Source organism: Lithobates pipiens, unplaced genomic scaffold, assembly GCF_037356315.1.
Source record: "Lithobates pipiens isolate NorthernLeopardFrog02 unplaced genomic scaffold, aLitPip1_a1.2 Scaffold_18, whole genome shotgun sequence".
Taxonomy (NCBI): Eukaryota; Metazoa; Chordata; class Amphibia; order Anura; family Ranidae; genus Lithobates; species Lithobates pipiens.
The window spans coordinates 250,169,516-250,193,861 of NW_027507758.1; the positions used below are offsets into that span (position 1 = coordinate 250,169,516).

Sequence of the window (24,346 nt, forward strand, 5' to 3'; positions counted from 1 at the left end):
TAGCAGAATGTAAAAATGTGCTTCCATTTGTTCATTTTTTTTTTTCTATTATGACACTTCTTACCTGTCCAGTGGGCTGCCAATAATGTAAGTAAGGAGGGGCTGGCCAAAGTATCACACATTATTTATGCATTCAGCTCTCAATGAAGTGGAGAGGGTTACCTGTCCAAAACATCCGAATTTGATAATAAGGGGACCTTATACTTTTGGCTTTAAATACTCATTTCCAGAAATGTTATACTGATCTTGGGCAAAAATGTTTGTGTCTAATCTGCTTGCAATGTTGATGTGCAAAATGACTTTTTCTTTTCCTTGTTTGACTGCACAGTTTCCTTCAACGCCACAGGAATGGCAGTCTGTGGCCTCCTACTTTGCCACCCGTTGGGACTTTCCCAGATGTGGAGGTGCAATTGATGGGAAACACGTCCACATCGTCCCACCCCCCAACTCGGGGTCCTACTATTATAATTACAAGCGGTATAATAGTATCCTGATGTTGGCGGTGGTGTCAGCGACATATGACTTCCTGTATGTGGACATGGGGAAAAATGGCCGGATGGTGGAGTGTTTGTGCAGACGGAGTTCTACTGGCGTCTCCAGAGTGGCAGTCTGGGCTTGCCACCTCTAGAAGAGAATGTGGAAGGATTCCCCTTCATCTTCTTTGCGGATAAAGCATTTGCACTGGGAAACCATCTGATGCGGCCGTTCCCAATGAGGACCCTCACCCCGGACTTTAGGGATAATGGCCAGCCGGTTCCACCTTTTTTTGACTCCAATCATATTGTGCTTTCATGCTGCATTCTGCACAATTTTCTGAAAAAGTACTCTCCGAACTATGTGGCCTCAGTTGGGCCTGACACAGACTTACCAGAAAATGCCAACCTGCCGGCTCTTGAAGCTGGCCGTCCTGGCTTGCCCCCCTCCCCCCCCAAAGCGCCCGCAAGGTCAGAAACCGATATATGGAGTACTTTGCGGGTAGGGGTGCCATTGATATGCCAGACAATGTCTGAGAGGCATTTTTTAAATACATTTCTCTTTCAAACTGCAATAATATTTGTTTTCATTTACTGCTTGGGTTTGTTTTGGTTGTCTCCTAGCTTTTTTTTTGTTGTTTTGTTTTGTTGTTTTGTTTTTTGGGCCTTTTTCTTCAACAGTGCAAACCCAATTTCTGTGCGAGATGAGGTGACAGTCTCTTCTTAAGATATTATTATTATGTTGTGAGTCTGCTAACACACATTGTTTTTGTTGTTAATGTATGTAGTGCATTACTGACAAAAATAATTTTCAGCACCATGGCAGAAATGTGTGGAGTCATGAAAATGGCATGATTGAGGCAAATTAAAAAGCACTGGGGTGTTATTTACTAAAGGCAAATCCACTATGCACTACAAGGGCACTGCAAAAGTGCACCTGAAACTGCAGTTGAAGTGCAAAGTGGATTTGCTTTTTTAGTAAATAACACCCATTGTCACAGAAAACAACAACTTTACTACAAATACTGCTTTTGCGCATTGAAAAAGGAAGCCACACATTGTAGAAAATTTTACTTTTTACTCAAAGCACATTCACATGTGCGTTTTAGAAAAGGATTTTACAACAAACCAACATATTTGGTGTATATAAAACATTATTTTTGGTAACATTTATCTAACTTGGCGTTTTTATGTAAACAGGCATGTATCATAGGATAACATACAGAACACAGGAACTTACAAAGTTCAACTTTGAAAAGTGAAGACAATATCAGACATGAGTATGTACAAACTGTGTTGATATTGCCTTCATCACATAGGGTGTCACCCCTGTAAAAGCCAAATTTGGAAGATGCACACAAATTGTGAATCAAAAAGTGGCCATTTTCCTCCTGATCCCATGCCTAATGTCAACATGTGCCCCATCATGGGGTATCTATGCATGTTTTGGGGGTGCAACCCATTCATCTCAGCCACTTTAGTAGCAAGGAAGGGGTTGCACCCACAAAACGCGTACATTGATCCCCCATGATGGGAGATAGCACATGTTGATACACTGTGTGCATCTTACAAATTTGGCTTTTCTAAAAATATAAAAGTGTTTTGGAAAAATTAAAATGGATGCTAGCTAGTTTTGGGTGTTTCAGATTCTCCCTAAAACATCAATGATGTTCTTCATTTTTTGTTGAATATCACTGATGTTTTTCTTGATATTATCTAAATCGCAATTGCACCCCATTATCTCCCCAATGAGAATCTGGGCACTTTCACTGGTAAAATGTGATTCTTCTTCCACAACATCCACATCACCTAAAAATAAACCAAAAAAAAGTGTATTATAAATATGCAGGCATAAATTGATTAGCTTACCTGAAGCTGTGGTCTCAGACACTCACCTGTTGTGCCAATTTCGCCAAACTCTACAATCTCTCCTTCATCCTCTGCTTCTGGTGTTGGTATTTCCCCTTCTTTGGGAGGTGTGGGGTCCCTGGTGTCCTCAGACGTCCCGAGTCTTCTCTCCCCTATGAGAATGTAAAAAAGGAATACTTAGCACACAGATATTTGCGGGCAGAAATAGGAATATGAAACATTGCTTGGAAGTGTCATACAATTGTGTTTTTTGGCAGAGTTCAAAGGTGAAAACATTATTTTTGACACTTTCTAAAGCTGGAATACTTACCTGTTGTGTGAACAAATGTAGTCAAGTGCAACTTGGCAAAACATTGTTTTTGGAGTGGGCTAACGAACAATGTTTATTACGAACGATTGAACCCATGAACATGAAAGTGGCAATGAACACACAACAACTACTTACTTTTTTGAAGAACTCGCTTGATCCTTCTGTACTGATCGTGCTATCTGAGTTTAAGGTCTAACCAGCGTTTCGTCAGTTGATCTTTGGATCGTCGTACCCCAAAATTCTTCTGAAGACTCTTCACAACTTTAGTCATGATCTTGGCCTTTCTGACATTTGGGTTTTGGTAAGGTCCATACTTCCCATCATAGTCGTTCCTCTTCAATATATCCACCATCTCCAACATCTCTCCAAAAGACATGTTTGAGGCCTTAAATCTTCTCCTCCGGGATCGGGACGTTTCTGGCTCCGGGCTTTCCGCGTCCTCCTCCTCGTTAGTAGAATTATCATGCCCCTGCTGTTTCTTCGCCATGTGCTCTCCCCACTGCGCCGAAAGAGAAGGCGCGGGGAATAGACTAGAAAGAACGTCGGGCGGGCAGAGTTTCATGCATTAGCACTGTATATAAACCACAACACGCGTGTGTCGTACGTACGATCTGTGAGCAGAGGGAGAAGCTGACGTGTTTAAATGAAGGTACAATTTTAACTTGGTACATCACTAGCCTATACTGCCTCTAAATTGAGGCTTATATTGGGACAAGATTAGGAGAGTTTAGCCTGACATTATTAGGATTTGTCTTGTGTTGTGTCTTGCAGATAATAATTGGGTTTAACGACCATAGCTTTCTCCCCTTGTTCATCGACAAGTACAGGGAGCTGCCCTGTCTGTGGCAAGCTACACATCCTCACTACAGCAACAAATTAAAGAGGCATGCAGCGATGGAGAAACTGCTGGAGTTTGTGAAGCCGGTGGTCCCCAGGGCAGACATCACCTATGTAAAAACGAAAATTGGTGGCCTGAGGAGTACATATCTGAGGGAGCGCAAGAAGGTGCTGAAGTCCATGAAAACTGGAGCAGCAACAGATGAAGTTTATGTCCCCAGACTGTGGTACTATGAGAGACTGCATTTTCTGTTAGACCAGGCTAAGGTCAGGGAATCCCTCTCTACTCTTCCTTCCACGCTTCCTTCTACGCTTGATTCCACCCCTGCTGAGGCTTCCGACACCCAACCTGGGCCTTCCAGCAAGGAAGAACTGGAGGAGCCCAGCCTGAGCCAGGTATAGTATTGTTCTACATATTTTTGGAGTAAAAATGAATGATGTTAACTTAATTTTTGCTCACTAATTGCTGATTTTAGAAAGTGTTTCACATATCAGTAGACAGTAGTGGCCAAAATATTTGGGCCAAGATTGAAAAATTCTGGGCTCATAATGATAGTCTTTTCTATTTGTCAACAATTTGCAACAACCAAGAGCTGAAAATTGTGTGTGTTTGATGAACCAAAAACTAAAACTATGTCCCTTTTTTATACACAGGAAGACCTCAGCCAGGAGGAGGGTGTGGAATGCAGCAGCCAGGAGGTGGCTGTGGAATGTGGCAGCCAGGAGGAAGCAGCGGTAAGTGGCAGCCAAGAGGTGGGCAGGCCTACGAGCCTGACTCAATCACAAGTCCCTCCCCCTGCCTTCCACCCAAAAGGGCCAGAAATGGGGGGAATGTGGAGGAGTCAGCGCTCAAGCTAATTGGGGAGGCTTCTGTGGCCCTCAAAGCCACCCCCACATATCAAGAGGCCTTTGCCGCCTTGGCTGCGTGCAAACTGCAGCAAATGGAGGAGGGGCACCACCTCACGTGTGAGGAGCTAATTATCCAAACACTAAATAAGGAGTTGAAGGGCCAAATCACACAAACCACAAACTTGTGTGACTTGGACCATGCTCCTCCTTCTGCCACACCTCCAGCACCACAGCCACAGCCTGGAAGTAAGCGTGGAAGGAAGACCAGAGAGTGATGACCTGGGTTCAGTCTGGTCTGACGGAAGATGTAGGCTCTTGTATGACCACAGCCTGGGGACATAGATGTCATCAGCTGCTGTTGCGGGTTTCTTGGACTTCTGGACCAGTCTGTTCTTCCTATGTACTCACATCTGATTGGGAGGTTCGGGTGGACTCTACTTTGCGCATCGGCGCCACGCGTCCTACGTCGTGCATGTGACGTCACCTTTGACGTCATCATGCCGACGTTTTAGTGATTCTCGTCTCCGTGTCTCTATTGGGGGGGATCTGGCGCGCCTGTCGCTGTTTTTTTTATCCAGGTTAGGTGTGGCTCCTCCCCCTATGTTTCACGCACGTGGCGTTGGCGGCATATTTAAACCCCACTCGGAGATAGCTGTGTGTGCGGCTGGTCTCTGCATGGAGTCTGCACACACTGGCCGTCTTGTCTGCTGGTGTTGTTTTTTAGGAGCGATGTTTAGGTGAAAAATCTCTTTTCTCCTTTTACTCACACTTCATCTCTGTTCTGATTGTACTTGACCCTGCCTATGCTCATGGTTACTACCTTTTGTCTCAAGCCACTATACTAGCTTTTATAAATATTACTATCATTAAAGTTTACCTTATATTTATTTATTTATTTATTTATTTATTTTTTTCTCTCCATGCTGGTTGTGCAATCAGTATCAGCTGTGGATAGTTAAAGGGGCCTTTATTATCAGAGCCGCCCTGACCGGTGTCTGCAGACCTTATTGGCAGGACGCCGGCTGGACGGATCTCTCATCCTAATATCTTGTCTGCTGGTGTTTTAGGAGTGATGTTTAGGTGAAAAATCTTTTTTCTCCTACTACTCACACCTTTTCTTGCTGACTGGTAATTCTGTCACTCTCCTTGTCTATCATGGTCTATGTACACCCCTTCATCAATTTTCTTCACTTTTTGTTAAACTGCACACTCACACTTTCTTTTTACACTATTACATTTCTTTAATTTTTGCACACCATTCACTGTTTACATTCATCTGCATATACTTACTACATAGTATATACTTGGCTGATGGCCAGCACTCTCTCTGTACTCTTTGAGGGTCACTATCAATTTTCAATTACTTTTGCATCACATTATTTTCATTAATCATACATACTATTAACATTTTGTTTTTAGATATGTTTTCAACAATTGCCACACATTCCATATCTGATACTCTTCAACACTGCTGTATCTTTTTGGTTTCGCCTGATATCGCATCCATGTCTATGCCGCCTCAGTTCCCGGGGAGGGATCTTGCCCATGGCCCACCCTACGCCCACTGCCGCACACTGCACTTTCCATCCGGATTGGTGAGTCTGCCCTGGCTAACCATTTACACGCATTAAATCCCCATAAATTTATTTTTATTTATATGGTTAGTATATTATATTATTCTTTATTCTATTCCATAGGAATTTTTTGGTCGCATCAGCTCCTGATGAGTGGGGAGACACCCACGAAACGTGTCGAGCTTTTGAAATGATGTCCCAGTTATACTTTATATGGAACTATATTTATTTTATTATGAATTTACTTTTTTAACTATATACTAAATTTATTTTTGTTTTACATCTAGTGGATGCATATCTATTATGTGGATGTACTTGCTGATGTCGGTTTTGCTGTCATAGGCACTACCATGCCATATTACCCAATTATTTAATTACTACTACTATGTGCTGCTATATGTGAATACTATATATCATGCTTCTACTGTACTTACGCCTATATACTTTATGAATTTGTTATGAATTTACTTTTTTAACTACATACTAAATTTCTTTTTGTTTTACATCTAGTGGATGCATATGTATTATGTGGATGTACTTGCTGATGTCGGTTTTGCTGTCATAGGCACTACCATGCCATATTACCCAATTATTTTATTTATTACTACTATGTGCTACTATATGTGAATACTATATATCATGCTTCTACTGTACTTATGCCTATATACTTTATGAATTCGATCTTTATTATTTTTTATGATCTGTTACTGAACAATCAATAAAAAATTATATATATTTTTTTCAATTTGGTTAAAACCTACCGTATATACTCGAGTATAGGCCGACCCGAATATAAGCCGAGGCCCCCAATTTACCCCCCAAAAAACTGGCAAACTTATTGACTCGTGTATAAGCCGAGGGTGAGACATGCCTGTCCATCCCTGTGTGTGTGTCCGTCCATCCCTGTGTGTCCGTCCATCCCTGTGTGTCCGTCCATCCCTGTGTGTCCGTCCATCCCTGTGTGTCCGTCCATCCATCCCTGTGTGTGTGTGTGTCCATCCATCCATCCATCCCTGTGTGTGTGTGTCTCCATCCATCCATCCATCCATCCCTGTGTGTGTGTGTCTCCATCCATCCATCCATCCCTGTGTGTGTGTGTCTCCATCCATCCATCCATCCCTGTGTGTGTGTGTATCCATCCATCCCTGTGTGTGTGTGTGTCTCCATCCATCCATCCATCCGTGTGTGTGTGTCTCCATCCGTGTGTGTGTGTGTGTGTGTGTGTGTGTGTGTGTGTCCAGCCTACCTGTGTCCCGAGCCTTTGTCCCGAGCCTCCGTCCCGTGTCGTGCCTTGCCTTCGTCCCGTCCCGTCCCGTGCCGTGCCGTGCCTTGCCTTGCCTCCGTCCCGTGCCCTCTTCGTTGGCGGCCATTGTAAAATTCAAAAGCCGCGCCTCCTCCTTCGCCTGTGATAGGCGGAACACTGAATTTCCCAGCAGCCTGTGTTCCGCCTATCACGGACGTCGTATCATCCTCGTACTACGGACGAGGATGATACGACGTCCGTGATAGGCGGAACACAGGCTGCTGGGAAATTCAGTGTTCCGCCTATCACAGGCGAAGGCGGAGCCGGAGGCGCGGCTTTTGAATCATAGAATGGCCGCTGTCTGTCTGCTCGACACGCTGATCGAGCGGGCAGACAGCGATGACTCGAGTATAAGCCGAGGGGGGCACTTTCAGCCTCAAAAAAGAGGCTGAAAATCTCGGCTTATACTCGAGTATATACGGTACCTCCATTATCCTAGTGCTTCATTTTAAAGTCCCAAACTCCCTCTATTACGTACCGATTACCGGGATGGAGGCACATACTTGTGCTTCATTTAAAGTCCCAAAATTCCCATCCTTTTTTGCGTAAACACGGAAGCGACGTCATGACGTCACTTCCCGTTTACTCGGCTGCCAATGGCGCCGGTTTTAAAAAAATATCCGGTATTCAGAATCGCCGTTTTCGGCGATCTGAATACACTGAAGTGTAAAGGAGGGGTGGGGGGTCTTTTAGACCCCCGATCCCTCCATAAAGAGTACCTGTCACCACCTATTACTGTCACAAGGGATGTTTACATTCCTTGTGACAGCAATAAAAGTGATCAAAATTTTTTTTTTTTTTTTAAACAATTTAGTAATTTTAAAATAAATAAAAAAAAAATGTTTAAAGCGCCCGCCGTCCCCGCGAGCTCGCAAAGCAAAGAAAACGCATACGGAAGTCGCGCCCGCGTATGTAAACGGTGTTCAAATCACACATGTGAGGTATCGCCGCGATCGTCAGAGCGAGAGCAATAATTCTAGCACTAGACCTCCTCTGTAACGCTAACCTGGTAACCGTAAAAAATGTTTAAAGCGTCGCCTATTGAGATTTTTAGGTACCGTACTTTGTCGTCAATCCACAAGTGCGTGCAATTATAAAGTGTGACATGTTTGGTATCTATTTACTCGGCGTAACATTATCTTTCACATTATGCAAAAAAAATGGGATAATTTTACTGTTTTTTTTTTTTTTTTTAATTAATGAAAGTGTACCTTTTCCCAAAAAGTTGCATTTAAAACACCGCTGCGCAAATACCGTGTGACATAAAATATTGCAACAATCGCCGTTTTATTCTCTAGAGTCTCTGTTAAAAAAATATATATAATGTTTGGGGGTTCCAAGTAATTTTCTAGTAGAAAATATGGATTTTAACTTGTAAAGACCAAATTCCAAAAACAGGCTTAGTCATGAAAGGGTTAAAATCCATATTTTTTGCTAGAAAATTACTTGGAACCCCCAAACATTATATATATTTTTTTAGCAGAGGCTCTAGAGAATAAAACGGCGATTGTTCCAATATTTTATGTCACACGGTATTTGCGCAGTGGTGTTTTAAACGCAACTTTTTGGGAAAAGGGACACTTTCATGAATAAAAAAAAAAACAAAACAGTAAAATTAGCCCAATTTTTTTGCGTAATGTGAAAGATAATGTTACGCCGAGTAAATAGATACCAAACATGTCACACTTTATAATTGCGCGCACTTGTAGATTGACGACAAAGTACGGTACCTAAAAATTATCCGGTATTCAGAATCGCCGTTTTCGGCGATCTGAATACATTGAAGTGTAAAGGAGGGGTGGGGGGTCTTTTAGACCCCCGATCCCTCCATAAAGAGTACCTGTCACCACCTATTACTGTCACAAGGGATGTTTACATTCCTTGTGACAGCAATAAAAGTGATCAAATTATATATTTTTTTTTAAAAACAATTTAGTCATTTTAAAATAAATAAATAAATAAATAAATAAAATAAATAAAAGAATAAAAAAAAATTTTTCAAAGCGCCCGCCGTCCCCGCGAGCTCGTGAAGCAAAGAAAACGCATACGGAAGTCGCGCCCGCGTATGTAAACGGTGTTCAAATCACACATGTGAGGTATCGCCGCGATCGTCAGAGCGAGAGCAATAATTCTAGCAGTAGACCTCCTCTGTAACGCTAACCTGGTAACCGTAAACATTTTTTAAAGCGTCGCCTATTGAGATTTTTAGGTACCGTACTTTGTCGTCAATCTACAAGTGCGCGCAATTATAAAGTGTGACATGTTTGGTATCTATTTACTCGGCGTAACATTATCTTTCACATTACGCAAAAAAATTGGGCTAATTTTACTGTTTTGTTTTTTTTTTTATTCATGAAAGTGTCCCTTTTCCCAAAAAGTTGCGTTTAAAACACCACTGCGCAAATACCGTGTGACATAAAATATTGGAACAATCGCCGTTTTATTCTCTAGAGCCTCTGCTAAAAAAATATATATAATGTTTGGGGGTTCCAAGTAATTTTCTAGCAAAAAATATGGATTTTAACCCTTTCATGACTAAGCCTGTTTTTGGAATTTGGTCTTTACAAGTTAAAATCCATATTTTCTACTAGAAAATTACTTGGAACCCCCAAACATTATATATATTTTTTTAACAGAGACTCTAGAGAATAAAACGGCGATTGTTGCAATATTTTATGTCACACGGTATTTGCGCAGCGGTGTTTTAAATGCAACTTTTTGGGAAAAGGTACACTTTCATTAATTAAAAAAAAAAAAAAAAACAGTAAAATTATCCCATTTTTTTTGCATAATGTGAAAGATAATGTTACGCCGAGTAAATAGATACCAAACATGTCACACTTTATAATTGCACGCACTTGTGGATTGACGACAAAGTACGGTACCTAAAAATCTCAATAGGCGACGCTTTAAACATTTTTTACGGTTACCAGGTTAGCGTTACAGAGGAGGTCTAGTGCTAGAATTATTGCTCTCGCTCTGACGATCGCGGCGATACCTCACATGTGTGATTTGAACACCGTTTACATACGCGGGCGCGACTTCCGTATGCGTTTTCTTTGCTTTGCGAGCTCGCGGGGACGGCGGGCGCTTTAAACATTTTTTTTTTATTTATTTTAAAATTACTAAATTGTTTAAAAAAAAAAATAAAATTTTGATCACTTTTATTGCTGTCACAAGGAATGTAAACATCCCTTGTGACAGTAATAGGTGGTGACAGGTACTCTTTATGGAGGGATCGGGGGTCTAAAAGACCCCCCACCCCTCCTTTACACTTCAGTGTATTCAGATCGCCGAAAACGGCGATTCTGAATACCGGATATTTTTTTAAAACCGGCGCCATTGGCAGCCGAGTAAACGGGAAGTGACGTCATGACGTCGCTTCCGTGTTTACTATGAGGAGACTGGAACGAAGCCGATTACGGCTTCGTTCCAGTTCCTCCCCAGCGGCCGGAGCCATCGGACACGCAATCGGTGCTCCCGATCGAGCGGGAGCACCGGTAACAGCGGCGGGAGGGGGGGACGTCCCCTCCCGCTCCTCCGGCATAACAGCCGAGCGGCTTTTAGCCGCATCGGTTGTTATGGCTGGATAGCCAATCGCCCGCTGTAAAAGACGGTACCGGGATGATGCCTGCAGGTGCGGGCATCATCCCGGTATACCCCCCGGAAGCCGAGTACGCATATCTGCGTACGCTCGGCGGGAAGGGGTTAACTTGTAAACACCAAATTCCAAAAATAGGCTTAGTCATGAAAGGGTTATTCTTGTAGCATTATAAAGAAAAAGAGAATGCGCTGCATTAAAGAATTTTTAACATTGCATCGTGACGAATGTGCTATATCGATTATGAACGTTAGTTTTACCTGACCGAGCGCTTCCGTCTCAAAATTTATTTTGAGTCCGTCGGACTACGCTACACGCGATCAGAATTGACGCGCATCAGATCATGTTGTCGGAAAATTTTATATCCAGCTCTCAAACTTTGTTGGTCGGACATTCCGACGGAAAAAGTCCAATGGAGCCCACACATGGTCGGATTGTGCGACAATACGGTCCGATGGGAGGGACATTTTCCATCGGAATGTCTGACCGTGTGTACAAGGGCTTAGTTTCTGTCAGAAAATTTTGTAAATTTATCTCCTTCACTAATGTGGGCTGATGAGGCTGCACTGATGACACTGCAGTGAAGGGCACTGATGAGGAGGCACTAATATACAGCTGATTACATTGGGTAAAGAGCCACGTCATTGGAGATTGGGGTTGTGCCATGTCCCAGTGACACAGCGCGCCGGCAAACACCACCTTGCATGCCCCTGTGGGCGCGCAAGCGTGGTGATACTGGGGCGGCGTCATATGACATGGTCCCAGAACAACAGAGCACCCTGCCCATCATCATCTGTCGATACAGTGGGTGAGAGGTAGTTACAACAGAGTTAAGTTATAAAAAAATATCCCAACCTTTGAACATCTCACTGAGCATTGTTCAAGCCATCATCTGAAAATGAACATGGCCATCCACCTAAACTGAGAGGCCGGGCAAGGAGAGCATTAATTAGAGAAGCAGCCATGAGGCTTATGGTAACTCTGGATAAGCTGCAGAGATCCACAGCTCAGGTGGGAGAATCTGTCCACAGGACAACTTAGTCGTGCACTCCACAAATGTGGCCTTTATGGAAGAGTGGCAAGAAGAAACCCATTGTTGAAAGAAAGCCATAAGAAATCCCATTTGCATTTTGCGAGAAGCCATGTGGGGGACACAGCAAACACGTGGAAGAAGGTGCTCTGGTCCAATGAGACCAAAATTGAACTTTTGAAACATGGTGATGGCAGCATCATGTTCTGGGGATGCCTGTCTTTAGCAGGGACAGGGAAGGTGATCAGAGTTGATGGTAAGATGGAAGGGGCTAAATACAGGGCCATCTTAGAAGAAAACCTGTTAGAGTCTGTAAAAGACTTGAGCGGTGGTGTACCTTCCAGCAGGACAACAACCCTAAACATACAGCCAGAGTTACAATGGAATAGTTTTGATCAAAGCATATTCATGTGTTAGAATGGTCCAGTCAAAGTCCAGACCTAAATCCAATTGCAATTCTGTGGCAAGACTTAAAAATTGCTGTTCACAGATGCTCCCCATCCAATCTGACAGAGTTTGAGCTATTTTGCATAGAATGGGCACAAATGTCACTCTCTAGATGTGCAAAGCTGGTAGAGACATCCCAAAAAGACTTGCAGCTGTAATTGCAGCAAAAGGTGGTTCTACAAAGTATTGACTCAGGGGGGCTGGATACAAATGCACGCCACACTTTTCACATATTTATTTGTAAAAAAAATTGTAAAGCATTTATTCATTTTCCTTCCACTTCACAATTATGTGCCACTTTGTGTTGGTCCATCACCTAAAATTCCAACAAAATACATTAAGAATTTTGGTTGTAACATGACAAAATGTGGAACATTTCAAGGGATATGAATGATTTTTCAAGGCATTATAAGCCTTTGTACATTTACAATACAGTATGCATCATCTGAGGTACATCAAGCATTCAAGATGGTTTTAATGTTTATGTAGTGATGTGATAATTACTCTGCCTATTTTGTGTATATATTGATCTTTAATTCTGTAATGAGTTTTTTTTTCCAATTTTTAATTATGGAGAGATAGAGGAAAGTGAATCCTTAGTCAGAGGGCATCCACTTTCCTAATATCTACAATTTTTCAGGAAAAGGACTGAAATTGTAAGTTCTTGCAGCATCCCCTCACTGAGATATGATATGAGGACTGTATAATGTATTAATGTTCTTGTCTGGTGAATACATTAAGTTTAATGGTTCACTAGCGGTATCTTGTTCCTACTTTTCAATATATGGACTTTTAAATGTAATACTGTGTGGATTATTTTCTATTCTACAGATTTTCTCTATTGAGACTGCATTTTTTCTCACCGATAAAGTGAAGGCTCGGCCCTATAAAGTGGTTGTTAACCCACTAATATAAAATCATCCCATCCACGTTCTAATATACCAATAAATGTCCCTGTGCCTGTGTTATGTAAAAAAATATGCTTATTTGTATCTATATCAGCACAGCTCTCAGCTGACTCTTCAGCTCTCTTCACTTTCTGGCTCACAGTTCCAGTGGGTGGGCACCAGCACTCCCGCTGACATCAGCCAGAGAGGAGAGAGAGAGCGACGTGCGTCGGCTGATTGCTGGGAGCCGCGCTGATACAGATAAGTATATTTTTTACATAACACAGACACAGGGACACTTATTGGTATATTACAGTGTGAATGGGATGATTTTATATGAAATATGAGAGCAGCAAGAGTGTGTGTGGGAGGGTTGGGACTGAAACGCAGACAGGCAAAGAGGGGAGGGGGAAGGACAGAGGAGGAGAATAGAGGAGACAGACACAGGAGAGCAGGGCTACGGATGAAGGAATCATGTAAACTGACCACAGTGCCAGGAGCTCAGCAGCCCTGATATACTGTGGTCAGTTAACAGGGGGGTGGACATAGCCAGCCAGGATCAGACGGGTATTTCAGTGTGCTATGGGGGGAGGGGGGAGCAATTATCCAGCACAAGCACTATGCTGTATAACATGCTTTAGAGGAACAGGATCGTTTTTTTGTGGGGGGGGGGGGGGGGGGGTTAACAAACGCTTACCAATAGGCTTCAGAGTGTGTAAAAATAGTGCTACCTAGGTTATTACTTGCAGTGTTGGAAATGATCAAAGGTAGCCATGGTAACTTTAGTATAACTTTCAATCAGGTTAAGGTTAAAGTGATTGTAACCCCCTTACTATATATACAGTATATAGAAACATTATAAATATCCTTTCCCCCTTTTTATTATAAGTGATCACTTTCCCTCTGTTCTTAGCTGAATAGAGAGATGGGGGAAGAGAAACACTGATATCTTCCCAGTGAAAGGCTGTGTGGTTGTGCAGGGGGATGTGTCTGGACAAGTCTAATCATTGGAGGAGAGCACCCTGAGTTCCCAGCACAGCTAGAGAATTTACCATGCTGTGCTCTCCTACATAGCACAGCAGGTACATATCAGGAATATGAAATGTTGGGTCTACATAATCTTTAACATAGTTGCTTCTAGTGGGTAGGAACCCCATGTACTACATATGGTGTCTACTTTGAATAAGGTTATTATAATGTTGTCTTTTTAGGAATTATTGGTCCTCCAGAGTTAAAAGTACTCAAGAGAGAAGAGAATATCGTTGAGATTGAGATTATTCACCCGAAAGTATGGTCTAATGAAATATTTGAACTTGAACATCTTAATTACATAGTATACTATGGAAGCAATAGAAATAATACTAAGGTAGACCATTTATTTTTTCTATTTTTTTTATGTGAGAATGCTGTTTGCAATAAGGATGGCTGCAACATTTGGACAATAGAACAATACAGAAATAACAATATTCATTGTAATACCATAGTATAATTTGAGATTAGATCAGCAGTTAACACCAAATGTGCTTTTAGAAGAATAGCCAAACATTCCCATAGATGCACCACTAAACCTTGTGGACAACCTTCCCAGAAGAGTTGAAGCTGTTAAAGCTGCAAACTGTGAGCCAACTCAATATTGAACCCTACGGAGTAAGACTAGGATGCAATTAAAGTTAATGTGCGTGTAAAGGCAGACGTCCCAATACTTTTGGTAATGTAGTGTATACCAAATGCTTTTTCTCTTTTGATCATTGACGGACACAGCTCCTTTAATTCTTGACTTTAGGATTAGCATGCCACCTTCAGGAGAGGACTAGGCAGAACGTGTAACACATGTAAAAACAGCAAGACTGCACACCGCCACCCAAGGGGCGGTCCTGGGATTTTTTCATTATTCCTACCATTTTTGATCGTGTGATCTACAATCAACAGCCGTCTGGGTGACGGGCTGGATAATATAGATCCTTGTAGTCTCCCCAGCCTGGCCATCGGGCGTGAGCAGACCCTAACTACGCTCAGGGTCGGCCACAACATGCCCCTTCTGCTCCAGGGGCGGCCGGTGAGCTATATGCTCCGGGCACACATATCACCGGGCTACTGCTCTCCGTGTCACAGTGTGCCATGGCCAACAGCCACCCCGTATTGCTCGGGTGATGGGTCTGTGGTAGAATGCGTCCAGCAATCCCAACAGGAAGGGTAAGTACGGCTCTCCCTGCCACAGCAGGATAGAGCAGCTGGGCATTCCCTGGGAGGTCGACTAGGGGGTCTATCACTCTCCCTTTCCTCTCTCCCTATCCTTCATTCCCTCCTCCCCCTGCTAGGGCCACTGTGTGACTGGGCATGAGGTATTTACCTAGGCCGGGGGAGCTCCAGGCTTTGGCAGGGGGCTGCGCTGGCTGTTAGGGTCCGTTTTTACTTTTCTGTCCCTTTTTTTTCTTTGCTATGAGGTGCCTGAGTAAATTTACCTCAGGAGAGTCCGCCGCGCTGCCATTTTTCTGAGGCAGGGCCATTTTCCTGTAGTCTTATGCAGTGTATGGGCTGTCAGCCATTTTCTAGAAGGTTCGGTGGCCATTTTCTTGGTGATTTTTGTGTTAAGTATGGCCGGTAGCCATTTTCTTGTAGCCTCAGCGAGTTTTTACCTCTAGTGCTGGGTCTGTGTACCTCATAACAGAGCGGTTTTCATTCTGAGCACTTTGTGACTGAAACAGGGGAGAACGGTCAGCGGCAGCACAGCGCAGCACTCGGTCAAGGTGATGAGTCCTGCAGAGGGGCCCCTCAGTCTGTGAGCAGCTAGGAGGGTGGATGAGTGAGGGACAGCATGGCATCAGAAGTTGGTGCTTCTTCCCCAGACATCCCTGCTTTTGCAACCGGCTCACCTGCAAAAAATGCGGTGCCTATGGGCGCTTTGTCGGCGGTCTTGGAGACCTTTGTTGCCAGGGTGGAAGTGGCGTGCCCCCCGTCTTCTGGGGAGAGCTCTGATTCAGACTTGGTTCCCGCGGTGACTGGCGGCCCCTGTTCTGACGTGTCAGAGGATGCGAACTAGGACCGTTCGGACAGTGAGAATGACTCTGACTCTAGCGCAGGAAAAGGTAGTAGGAGCACTTATCACAGCTGTGTGGGATACCCTGAAGATACAGGATGCAGCAGCGGCGGTCCCTTTTTGGTCCCGCAAACCGGCCTACACGCCTAATGCTGCGTACACACGATTGGAATTTCGGCTAGCAAAAGACCGATGAGAGCCCATCATCGGAAAATGCGACCGTGTGTATGCTCCATCGGAATTTAGCTGGCCGAATTCCCGCCAGCAAAAATTTGAGAGCATGTTCCCCATTTTTCTGAAGGAAAAACTAAATTAGAAATTCCATTCGTGTATATGCAATTCCGTTGCGCAAAAACTCACGCATGCTCAGATTCAAATAGGAGATGGAAGCTATTGGCTACTGGGTATTGAACTTCCTTTTTCTAGTCCCGTTGTACATCACCGTGTTCTTGAAGGTCACAATTTGGTGTGACTGTGTGTATGCAAGACAGTTTGAGCGAAATCGTATTGGAATTCCGTCGGGAAAACCATCACTGCTTTTTCCGACCAAAATTCCGATCGTGTGTATGCGCCATAAGGTGTTTCCGTATTTGACTTATTTTGATAAGTTCATCTACAAGGGATGGGGAAGTCCGCAGTGGGCCTTTTCAGTCCCAAGAAGAATGGCGGTGTGTTACCCCTTTGAGGAGAGCCTTCTGAAAAAATAGACATCTCCTCCGGTCGTTGACCCCCTGGTATCCAGGTTAAATGAAGTAACCACAATTCCGGTAGAAGGCACTCCTGCTTTCAAGGACCCTTGGTGTCGCAGACGCTTACTGAATGAGTAAAGTTGTTGCACCGTGAATTGGAGAAGCAACAGTCTCCCCTGGTCTCCCTAGAGCTGGCAGACCAGTTGGTGCATGGTCTTAATTATGTCTGTGATGCGGCCCTGGATACGGTCCTCCTGCTCTCTAGAGCATCAGTATCAGCAGGGGTGCTACAGTGCCTGATTTGGCTGAAATGCTGGTCTGCTGACCAGGCATCTAAAAAAGCACTAGCGGGTTTGCCCTTCCAAGGTGAGAGGCTTTTTGGAGCTTCGCTGGATGGCATTATTAAAAATGTTACCGGTGGCAAGAGCACGTTGCTCCCACAGTCCAGGAAGGGTAAGGAGCCACGCCGTAGGCAAGGGCCCTCTTTTTCCGCTCAGAAACTACTTTTTCGCCCATCCGGGTCAGCAGGTAAGCATTCCCAGTCCGACAAGGTGCCTGCTGAATGACAAAAGCGCCCCCCCCCGTATGAAGGTTTGCCCCCGCCCAACTCTCGGGTGGGGAGTCGTCTTCGGAAGTTTGCAGCTCGGTGAACCTCTCTACTGTCCGACCAATGTGTCTGTAAACTGGTTTCATCGGGATACAAGATACAAGATTCTTTCTTGTCCACAAACAGATTTTTTTCCCTCCAACCTACCTCTGCTTCCGGCTCGTCGGGAAGCCCTGTTCGGGGTAGTACCTGCTACTGCGCGGGATGATAGTACCTGTACCGACACTGGAAAGGCTTCAGGGATTCTACTCCAATCTGTTTAGAGTCCCCAAAAAGGAAGGGGTACGTCCAATCCTGGACTTGAAGGCCCTCAACAGCATTGTTAAAGTGCAAAGGTTCAGGATGGAATCAGTTCGCTCTGTGGTCACTGCACTCCATCAGGGGGACTTCCTGGCGTCCTTGGATATCCAGGACGCGTACTTACATGTACCCATTTGCCTCAGGCATCAGAGGTTTCTGAGATTTGCAGTCGGGGAAGAGCACTACCAGTTTGTGGCTCTCCCTTTTGGCCTGGCATCAGCCCCCCCCCCCCCCCGTCTTTACCAAAGTGTTATCTCCAATTCTGGCGCTGTTAAGGCAACGTGGGATCGCAATAGTGGGTTACCTAGATGACCTCCTTCTGATAGCAGCTTCTGCCTCAGAATTAAGGGAGGATGTAGCGATCACCATGCAGACTATCTGGGAGTTTGGTTGGGTGCTGAACCTAAAGAAGTTGGTGTTAGTGCCGACTCACCACATGAAGTACCTGGGCTTACTGTTGGACTCCTCAGAAGTGAGAGTTTTTCTCCCTTCGGACAAGCTGCAGACTACCTAAGTCGTCAGATGCTGGGCCCAGGGGAATGGTCATTGCATGCGGATGTCTTCTGGCTTCTTTGCGTAAGGTGGGGCACACCAGACGTGGACCTCTTGGCTCAATCGGAAGGTGCAGAGGTTTGTGTCCAGAACAAGAGACCCCTGGGCAGCCGTGTTGGTGGCTCCATGGGGCATTATCGGCTGCGCAGAAGTGGAGGCCGAGGGGATTCCAGTAATTCTGATTGATCCAGATTGGCCTCGACGTCCTTGGTACGTTGACCTAGTACGACTGGTGGCTGCCGGGGCAAGAAGACCTTCTATCGCAAGGTCCAATACTTCATCCTGCTTTACCGTCGCAGGTTTTAACTGCATGGCTGTTGAAAACCAGGTACTAAGAGACCGAGGTCTGTCAGACTCTGTAATTTCCACTATGCTGAGGGCATGGAAGTCATCTTCTTAAAAGATTTACCATCGTACGTGGAAGGCTTACATCTCCATGTGTGAGGAGATGGGGTGGTGTCCGCGCACATACTCAGTTTCCAGGATCCTGCTGTTTTTGCAGCGAGGAGTGGATCAGAAACTTGCCTTAAGCACCATGAAAGGACAGATATCAGCCTTGGCTTTCTTTTTCCAACATCTCTTGGCGACTCACTCATTGGTGAGTACTTTTGTGCAAGGAGTTTGACACATAGTCCCTCTGGTTCGACCACCGCTACCCCCGTGGGATCTGAACCTGGACCTATCAGCGATTCAAAAACCGTTGTTTGAAAACCTTAGGGAGATTCCCTTGTTAGCCACTAGAAAGACTACTTTCTGAGAAAGGGTTATTACATCTGCCAGGAGGTTTTCTCAGTTGGCGGTCTTGTCATGCAAGTCTCCCTACCTGGTCACCTACAAGGATAAGGCGATGCTACGTCCACAGCCCTCTTTCGTTCCAAAGGTGGCTTTGGCATTCCATCTAAATGAGGACATTGTGTTACAATCCTTATGTCCTAAGCCGACACACCCGAAAGAGGTTGCCTTACATTCCCTGGATGTGGTCTGGGCTCTACGGGTGTATCTGTCTGCTACGGCTCCCTTCCAGAAGTCAGAATCTATGTCTTGGTGGCTGGTCCGAAAAAAGGTCTAGTGGTGTCGTCGTCCACCATTTCTTGGTGGATCAGACAGATCGTGGTTCAGGCCTATGCCTTAAAGGGGCGGGTGCCCCCTTTTCCTGTCACGGCTCATTCCACCAGGGCAATTGGAACCTCCTGGGCTTTCTGACATCAAGCATCTGTGTTCATCAAGCAACTTGGTCGTCCGTTCACACTTTAACTAAATTCTACAAAGTTGACGTAAGCGCATGTTCGGATGCTTGCTTTGGCCGCAAGGTTTTGCAGGCGGCTGTGTAAGTTTGCAGTTTACACTTTCTTTAACCACTACAATACAGGGCACTTTCACCCCCTTCCTTCCCAGCCCAATTTTCAGCTTTCAGCGCTCTCGCTCTTTCAGTGACAATTGCGTGGTCATGCTACACTGTACCCAAATGAAATTGTTATCATTTTTTTCGCACAAATAGAGCTTTATTTTGGTGTTATTTATTCACGACTCCGTTTTTTTTTTTTTTGCGATATAAGCGCAAAAATAGCGGAAATTTGGAAAAAAAACTATATTTTCTTTTTTCTATTTGAAAAGAAATCCAATAAAATCAAATTTTGTCATAAATTTAAGCCAAAATGTATTCTGCTACATGTTTTTGGTAAAAAAAATTCTGTTAAGTGTATAATAATTGGTTTGTGTGATCACGGACATATGTACGCAAATGATCATGTACATATGTGTGCAGGTGATCACGTACATATGTGTGCAGATAATCATTGGGACATGTGATTTTAGTGGGACATATGTGGGGGACATGTTTTTATTATTAGGGACATGTGTTTTTATTATTTGGGGACATGTATGTTTTGGGGACATGTGTGTTTTGGGGACATATGTGGGGACTGTGTTTGTACTGTGTGGTGTGTTGTGTGTGTACACTACACTGATGATCAGTGAGTAAAAAGCTGTAAAAAGCAGCCCATACTCACTGATCATCAGCCGGCTGCAGCGATCTGCTCTCTTCTCCTCAGCGGTGACTTCCGTGTGAGGAGAGGAGAGCCGATTGCCTAGCAACCGGCTGTTTGTTTACATCACATGACGGCCGTGATTGGACACGGCCGTCATGTGATCAGGAGGGCCAATCACAGAGCCCTCCTGCCGATCTGAGATGTGCCGTGTCCGGGTGACACGAGCACATCGGGATCGCGCCGCTGCGCGGGCGCGCGCGCGCGCGATCCCGCTGCTCCTGAATGACGTTCCCAAACGTCCTATCAGGAGCAGGCGGCTCCCACCCGGCCGTATATACGCATTGGCCGGGTGGGAAGTGGTTAAGTTACAAGTTTGTTGTAGACGCATCTTTTGATGGATAAGTTGGACGCTGGTTTTGATGGCGGACGTTTAAGATGGCAACTCCTCTGTTGAGGTGTTCCTTTTGTTGTGGGTGAATTTAGTTTTGCTGTTTCCACCCCTCGTTTTTTGACACTGCTCGGGGACGTCCCGAAGGTCAAGAATTAAAGGAGCTGTGTCCATAAATGAACGAAAAAGATAATGGGATTTTTGTACTCACTGTAAAATCATTTTCTCTGAAATTCATTGATGGACGCATCACCCACCCCTCCTTTTTATGTTTGTACTGCTTTTTGATGAACTGAGCTGCAGGAAGCAGGGTGAGGGGTTATAGCCAGAGGGACCAGATACAGGTGGTGGTGTGCAGTCTTGCTGTTTTTACATGTGTTACATGTTCTGCCTAATCCTCTCCTGAAGGTGGCTTGATAACCCTAAGGTCAAGAATTAAAGGAGCTGTGTCCGTCAATAAACTTCAGAGAAAAGGTTGTTACGGTGAGTACAAAAATCCCATTATTTCTGAGAATAGCTTGAACAATCCTATTCCTGATTTCAACAATTTTGTATTGAAAAATGTCAAAGTAACAGTCGTAACTATGGTATCTATATTTAGCCTTGTCTCTAGATTGACCAAGACTGACTGGGGTTATGCAGGATTCTATTTTATATACAGTATATTTGAGTAAATTGAGTAAACATTGTATACTGGAAATGTTTTGTTTGAAAGTAGTATTAAATCCATTAGCATTTTTTAGCTTAGAACATAGAGCACAATAAAATAGACTTTCCCCAGTAAACTATTTGTTAAAATTCTTATCCCCCAGCACTTATAGTCTACAACTTTCAATGCTGCTGGCTCTTGCTTGTCTCAGTGCCTCTTCCCTGAACTTTTAATCTTCACAGAGAAGAGTTAACAGTGGATTGTGCAGTTCAGTCAGTCTTCTAGCTTGGAGGTGGTAGGAGCTGGGGACTGCCTTCCAAGGCTATGTGTTTCTATTGATGCACACAGCATAAGGGGACATAGTTCTAACCCCTGCATGCAAGGGTTACATAGTTAGTAAGGTTGAATAAAGACACCAGTGCATCCAGTTCAACCTGAGTGAGGTGTCTTCAATTGTCCCTATCCCTGTACATTGCACACCCATTGGCCCCCACCCTCAAGGAGTCCACAATCCAAGGTTCTCATTCATAAACTAAGGCCAATTTTGGACAGAAGCCAATTAACCTACCTGCATGTCTTTGGAGTGTGGGAGGAAACTGGAGGAAACCCATGCAGGCACAGGGAGAACATGCAAACTCCAGGCAGGTAGTGTTGTGGTTGGGATTCGAACCAGCAACCCTTCTTACTGATAGGTGAGAGTGCTAACCACTACACCACTGTGCCGCCCAACAGTTGCTCCATAGAACACAAAACCTGGGGCAGAGGCCATGGCACAAGCGTAAGCAGGAACATGGGCAAGGATCTAACAAGGACAAAGCTGCATACGCAATAAGCTCTCCACATAATGCATTTTTCTTTTTTTGCAGATGGCAACAGATTGTGACAGTTTAGCATGTAAAGTTACATTTTCTATTTCGGATCAGGAGACTTACTGTTTTTCTGCAAAAGGTGAATCAAAATTTTTTTTGATGAAAAAGGAGGAATCCAAGGAGATGTGTTTTTCTGATGAAAGAGGTAAGTTATGTTTGTGTTATACTGATGTATATAAAAATACCCCTTGGTCATGTGATTTTCTTTACTATAGCATTCTGAGATTAATAATTGTGTTTTATTCACTTAGTGCCCATTCACAAAGCTTGTGTTGCAGAAGCGCCTGTTGCTGTGCGATTCCTTGTGAAAGTAAGCATGCAGCATTTCTGGCTGATCTCCGTGAAAGCTGTTAATCACTGTCGTAGGCACTGCGGATCCCTTGCCCAGCTACTGCCGGCTGCTTAGTAAACACAGAAGGTCACTTGCTTGGCACAGGCGCCATTCAGAAAACACTTTGCATTTTCTCAGGGAATCTCAAGTGTTCTCTAATAGGACAAGGTGGAGGTTGTGACACCCCTGCCTCGCCCAATCAATGAACACTTTGCAATCTTTGAGAGAATGCAAAATGTTCTTTGAATGCTGTGCTGAACGACCGACCTCCTGTATTCCATAAAACTGGCCATTGACGGTTCAAATCTTGGCCGGTTCAGCAGGACCAGCTGGGATTCTAACCATGTATGGGCGGGCTGATTGTACTCAAGTTGATCGATCAAATAACTTGGTTACAACCAGCCTGTTGGATTTTTCAAGCTATAGCCACTGGCAATAATCTATGTGTTCTCCCAGCCGTAATGGGAAGGATTCCATCAACACAGACTGTGTTGATGGGGGAATCCAGCAATTTTCTTTTCTGCAGCCCGTGATCATCTATGGTCAGCCTAAGCAGTAACTGCTCGGCACAACCTCCAGAATTTTGTGGTATTCACTGTAGTAGCAGTGCCTAATACAGAGATTTTCAGTTTCCATGAAAATCCCACATGCATACTTAGATTGGTTCAACGTGAACCAGAATAACTATGCAAAATAGTCCATACCTAAACTTCAGCTTTAAAGGGGTTGTAAACCCTCATAGTTTTTAACCTTAATGCATTCTATGCATTAAGGTGAAAAACCTTCTATGATGCTGCAGCCCCCTCAGCCCCCATTTTACTTACCTGACCCCGATCCTGCTCTACCTGGTGTCTCGTGTCCTCAGTGGATAAATTGATAGCAGCACGGGCATTGGCTCCTGCTGCTGTCAATCAAATCCAATGATGTGGTGGCCGGGAGCTGAGTCGTGCATTCTCTGTGAATGAACACAGATGCGGGACACGTGTGTCCACCAAAGAGCGCGCTTCTCCACTGTGGACACTCAATGTGGGGAGGAGCTACCAGGGCCGCTTAGGGACCCCAGAAGAGGATATTAGGGGCCACTCTGTGCAAAACGAACTGCACAGTGGAGGTAAGTATGACATGTTTGTTTTTTTTTGTTTTAAACAAGGGTTTAAAAACCCTTTAAGCTGCACAGGTGTCTTGAGATAGATATATATATATATATATATATATATATATATATATATATATATATATATATTATATTTATATTTATATTTATATTTATATTTATATTTTTTTTTTTTTTTTTTTGTTTTTTTGTTTTTTTATGAAACAGGATTCTTTTTTAACATTACTTGAATAATAATACTATGTAATTAGCACATAAAGAAACTCCAAGCTGTTATGGCAATTAGGAAATTGGTCAAAATTTTTCTTCCGGTTGCCAACATGCTAAGAAACATGACAACCCCACCTCCCAGGCTTACCTTACTTACTCTTGGGTACTATCATTGTGTTAGTGTTGAGTGCAGGGTCAAAAAAGGTTGACAAATATGCTATGCATATTCGTATCACCATGAATGTGAATGAATGTGAGAGTAATATTTCTAGGGCCAAAAAAATAAATAAATATATATATACTTTCCACGGGTGCATACAATTTGAATGCGTGACATATTTGTGATCTTTTTACTCGACACGTCATCTTTTATATTTTACTATATATATATATATATATATATATATATATATTATAACGGGTCTTATATTG

General features: G+C 43.9%; 1 protein-coding gene across 1 annotated transcript in view; it reads left to right on the forward strand.

Annotated features, from left to right (window-relative positions):
- IFNGR1 (interferon gamma receptor 1) overlaps nt 1–24,346 on the forward strand; it is an 84,036-nt gene that overhangs the window by 33,820 nt on the left and 25,870 nt on the right. Inside the window, exons 4-5 of the mRNA XM_077486778.1 lie at nt 14,392–14,546; nt 22,257–22,404. Coding sequence (XP_077342904.1) covers nt 14,392–14,546; nt 22,257–22,404 — 303 coding nt within the window. The remainder of the gene's footprint in view (nt 1–14,391; nt 14,547–22,256; nt 22,405–24,346) is intronic.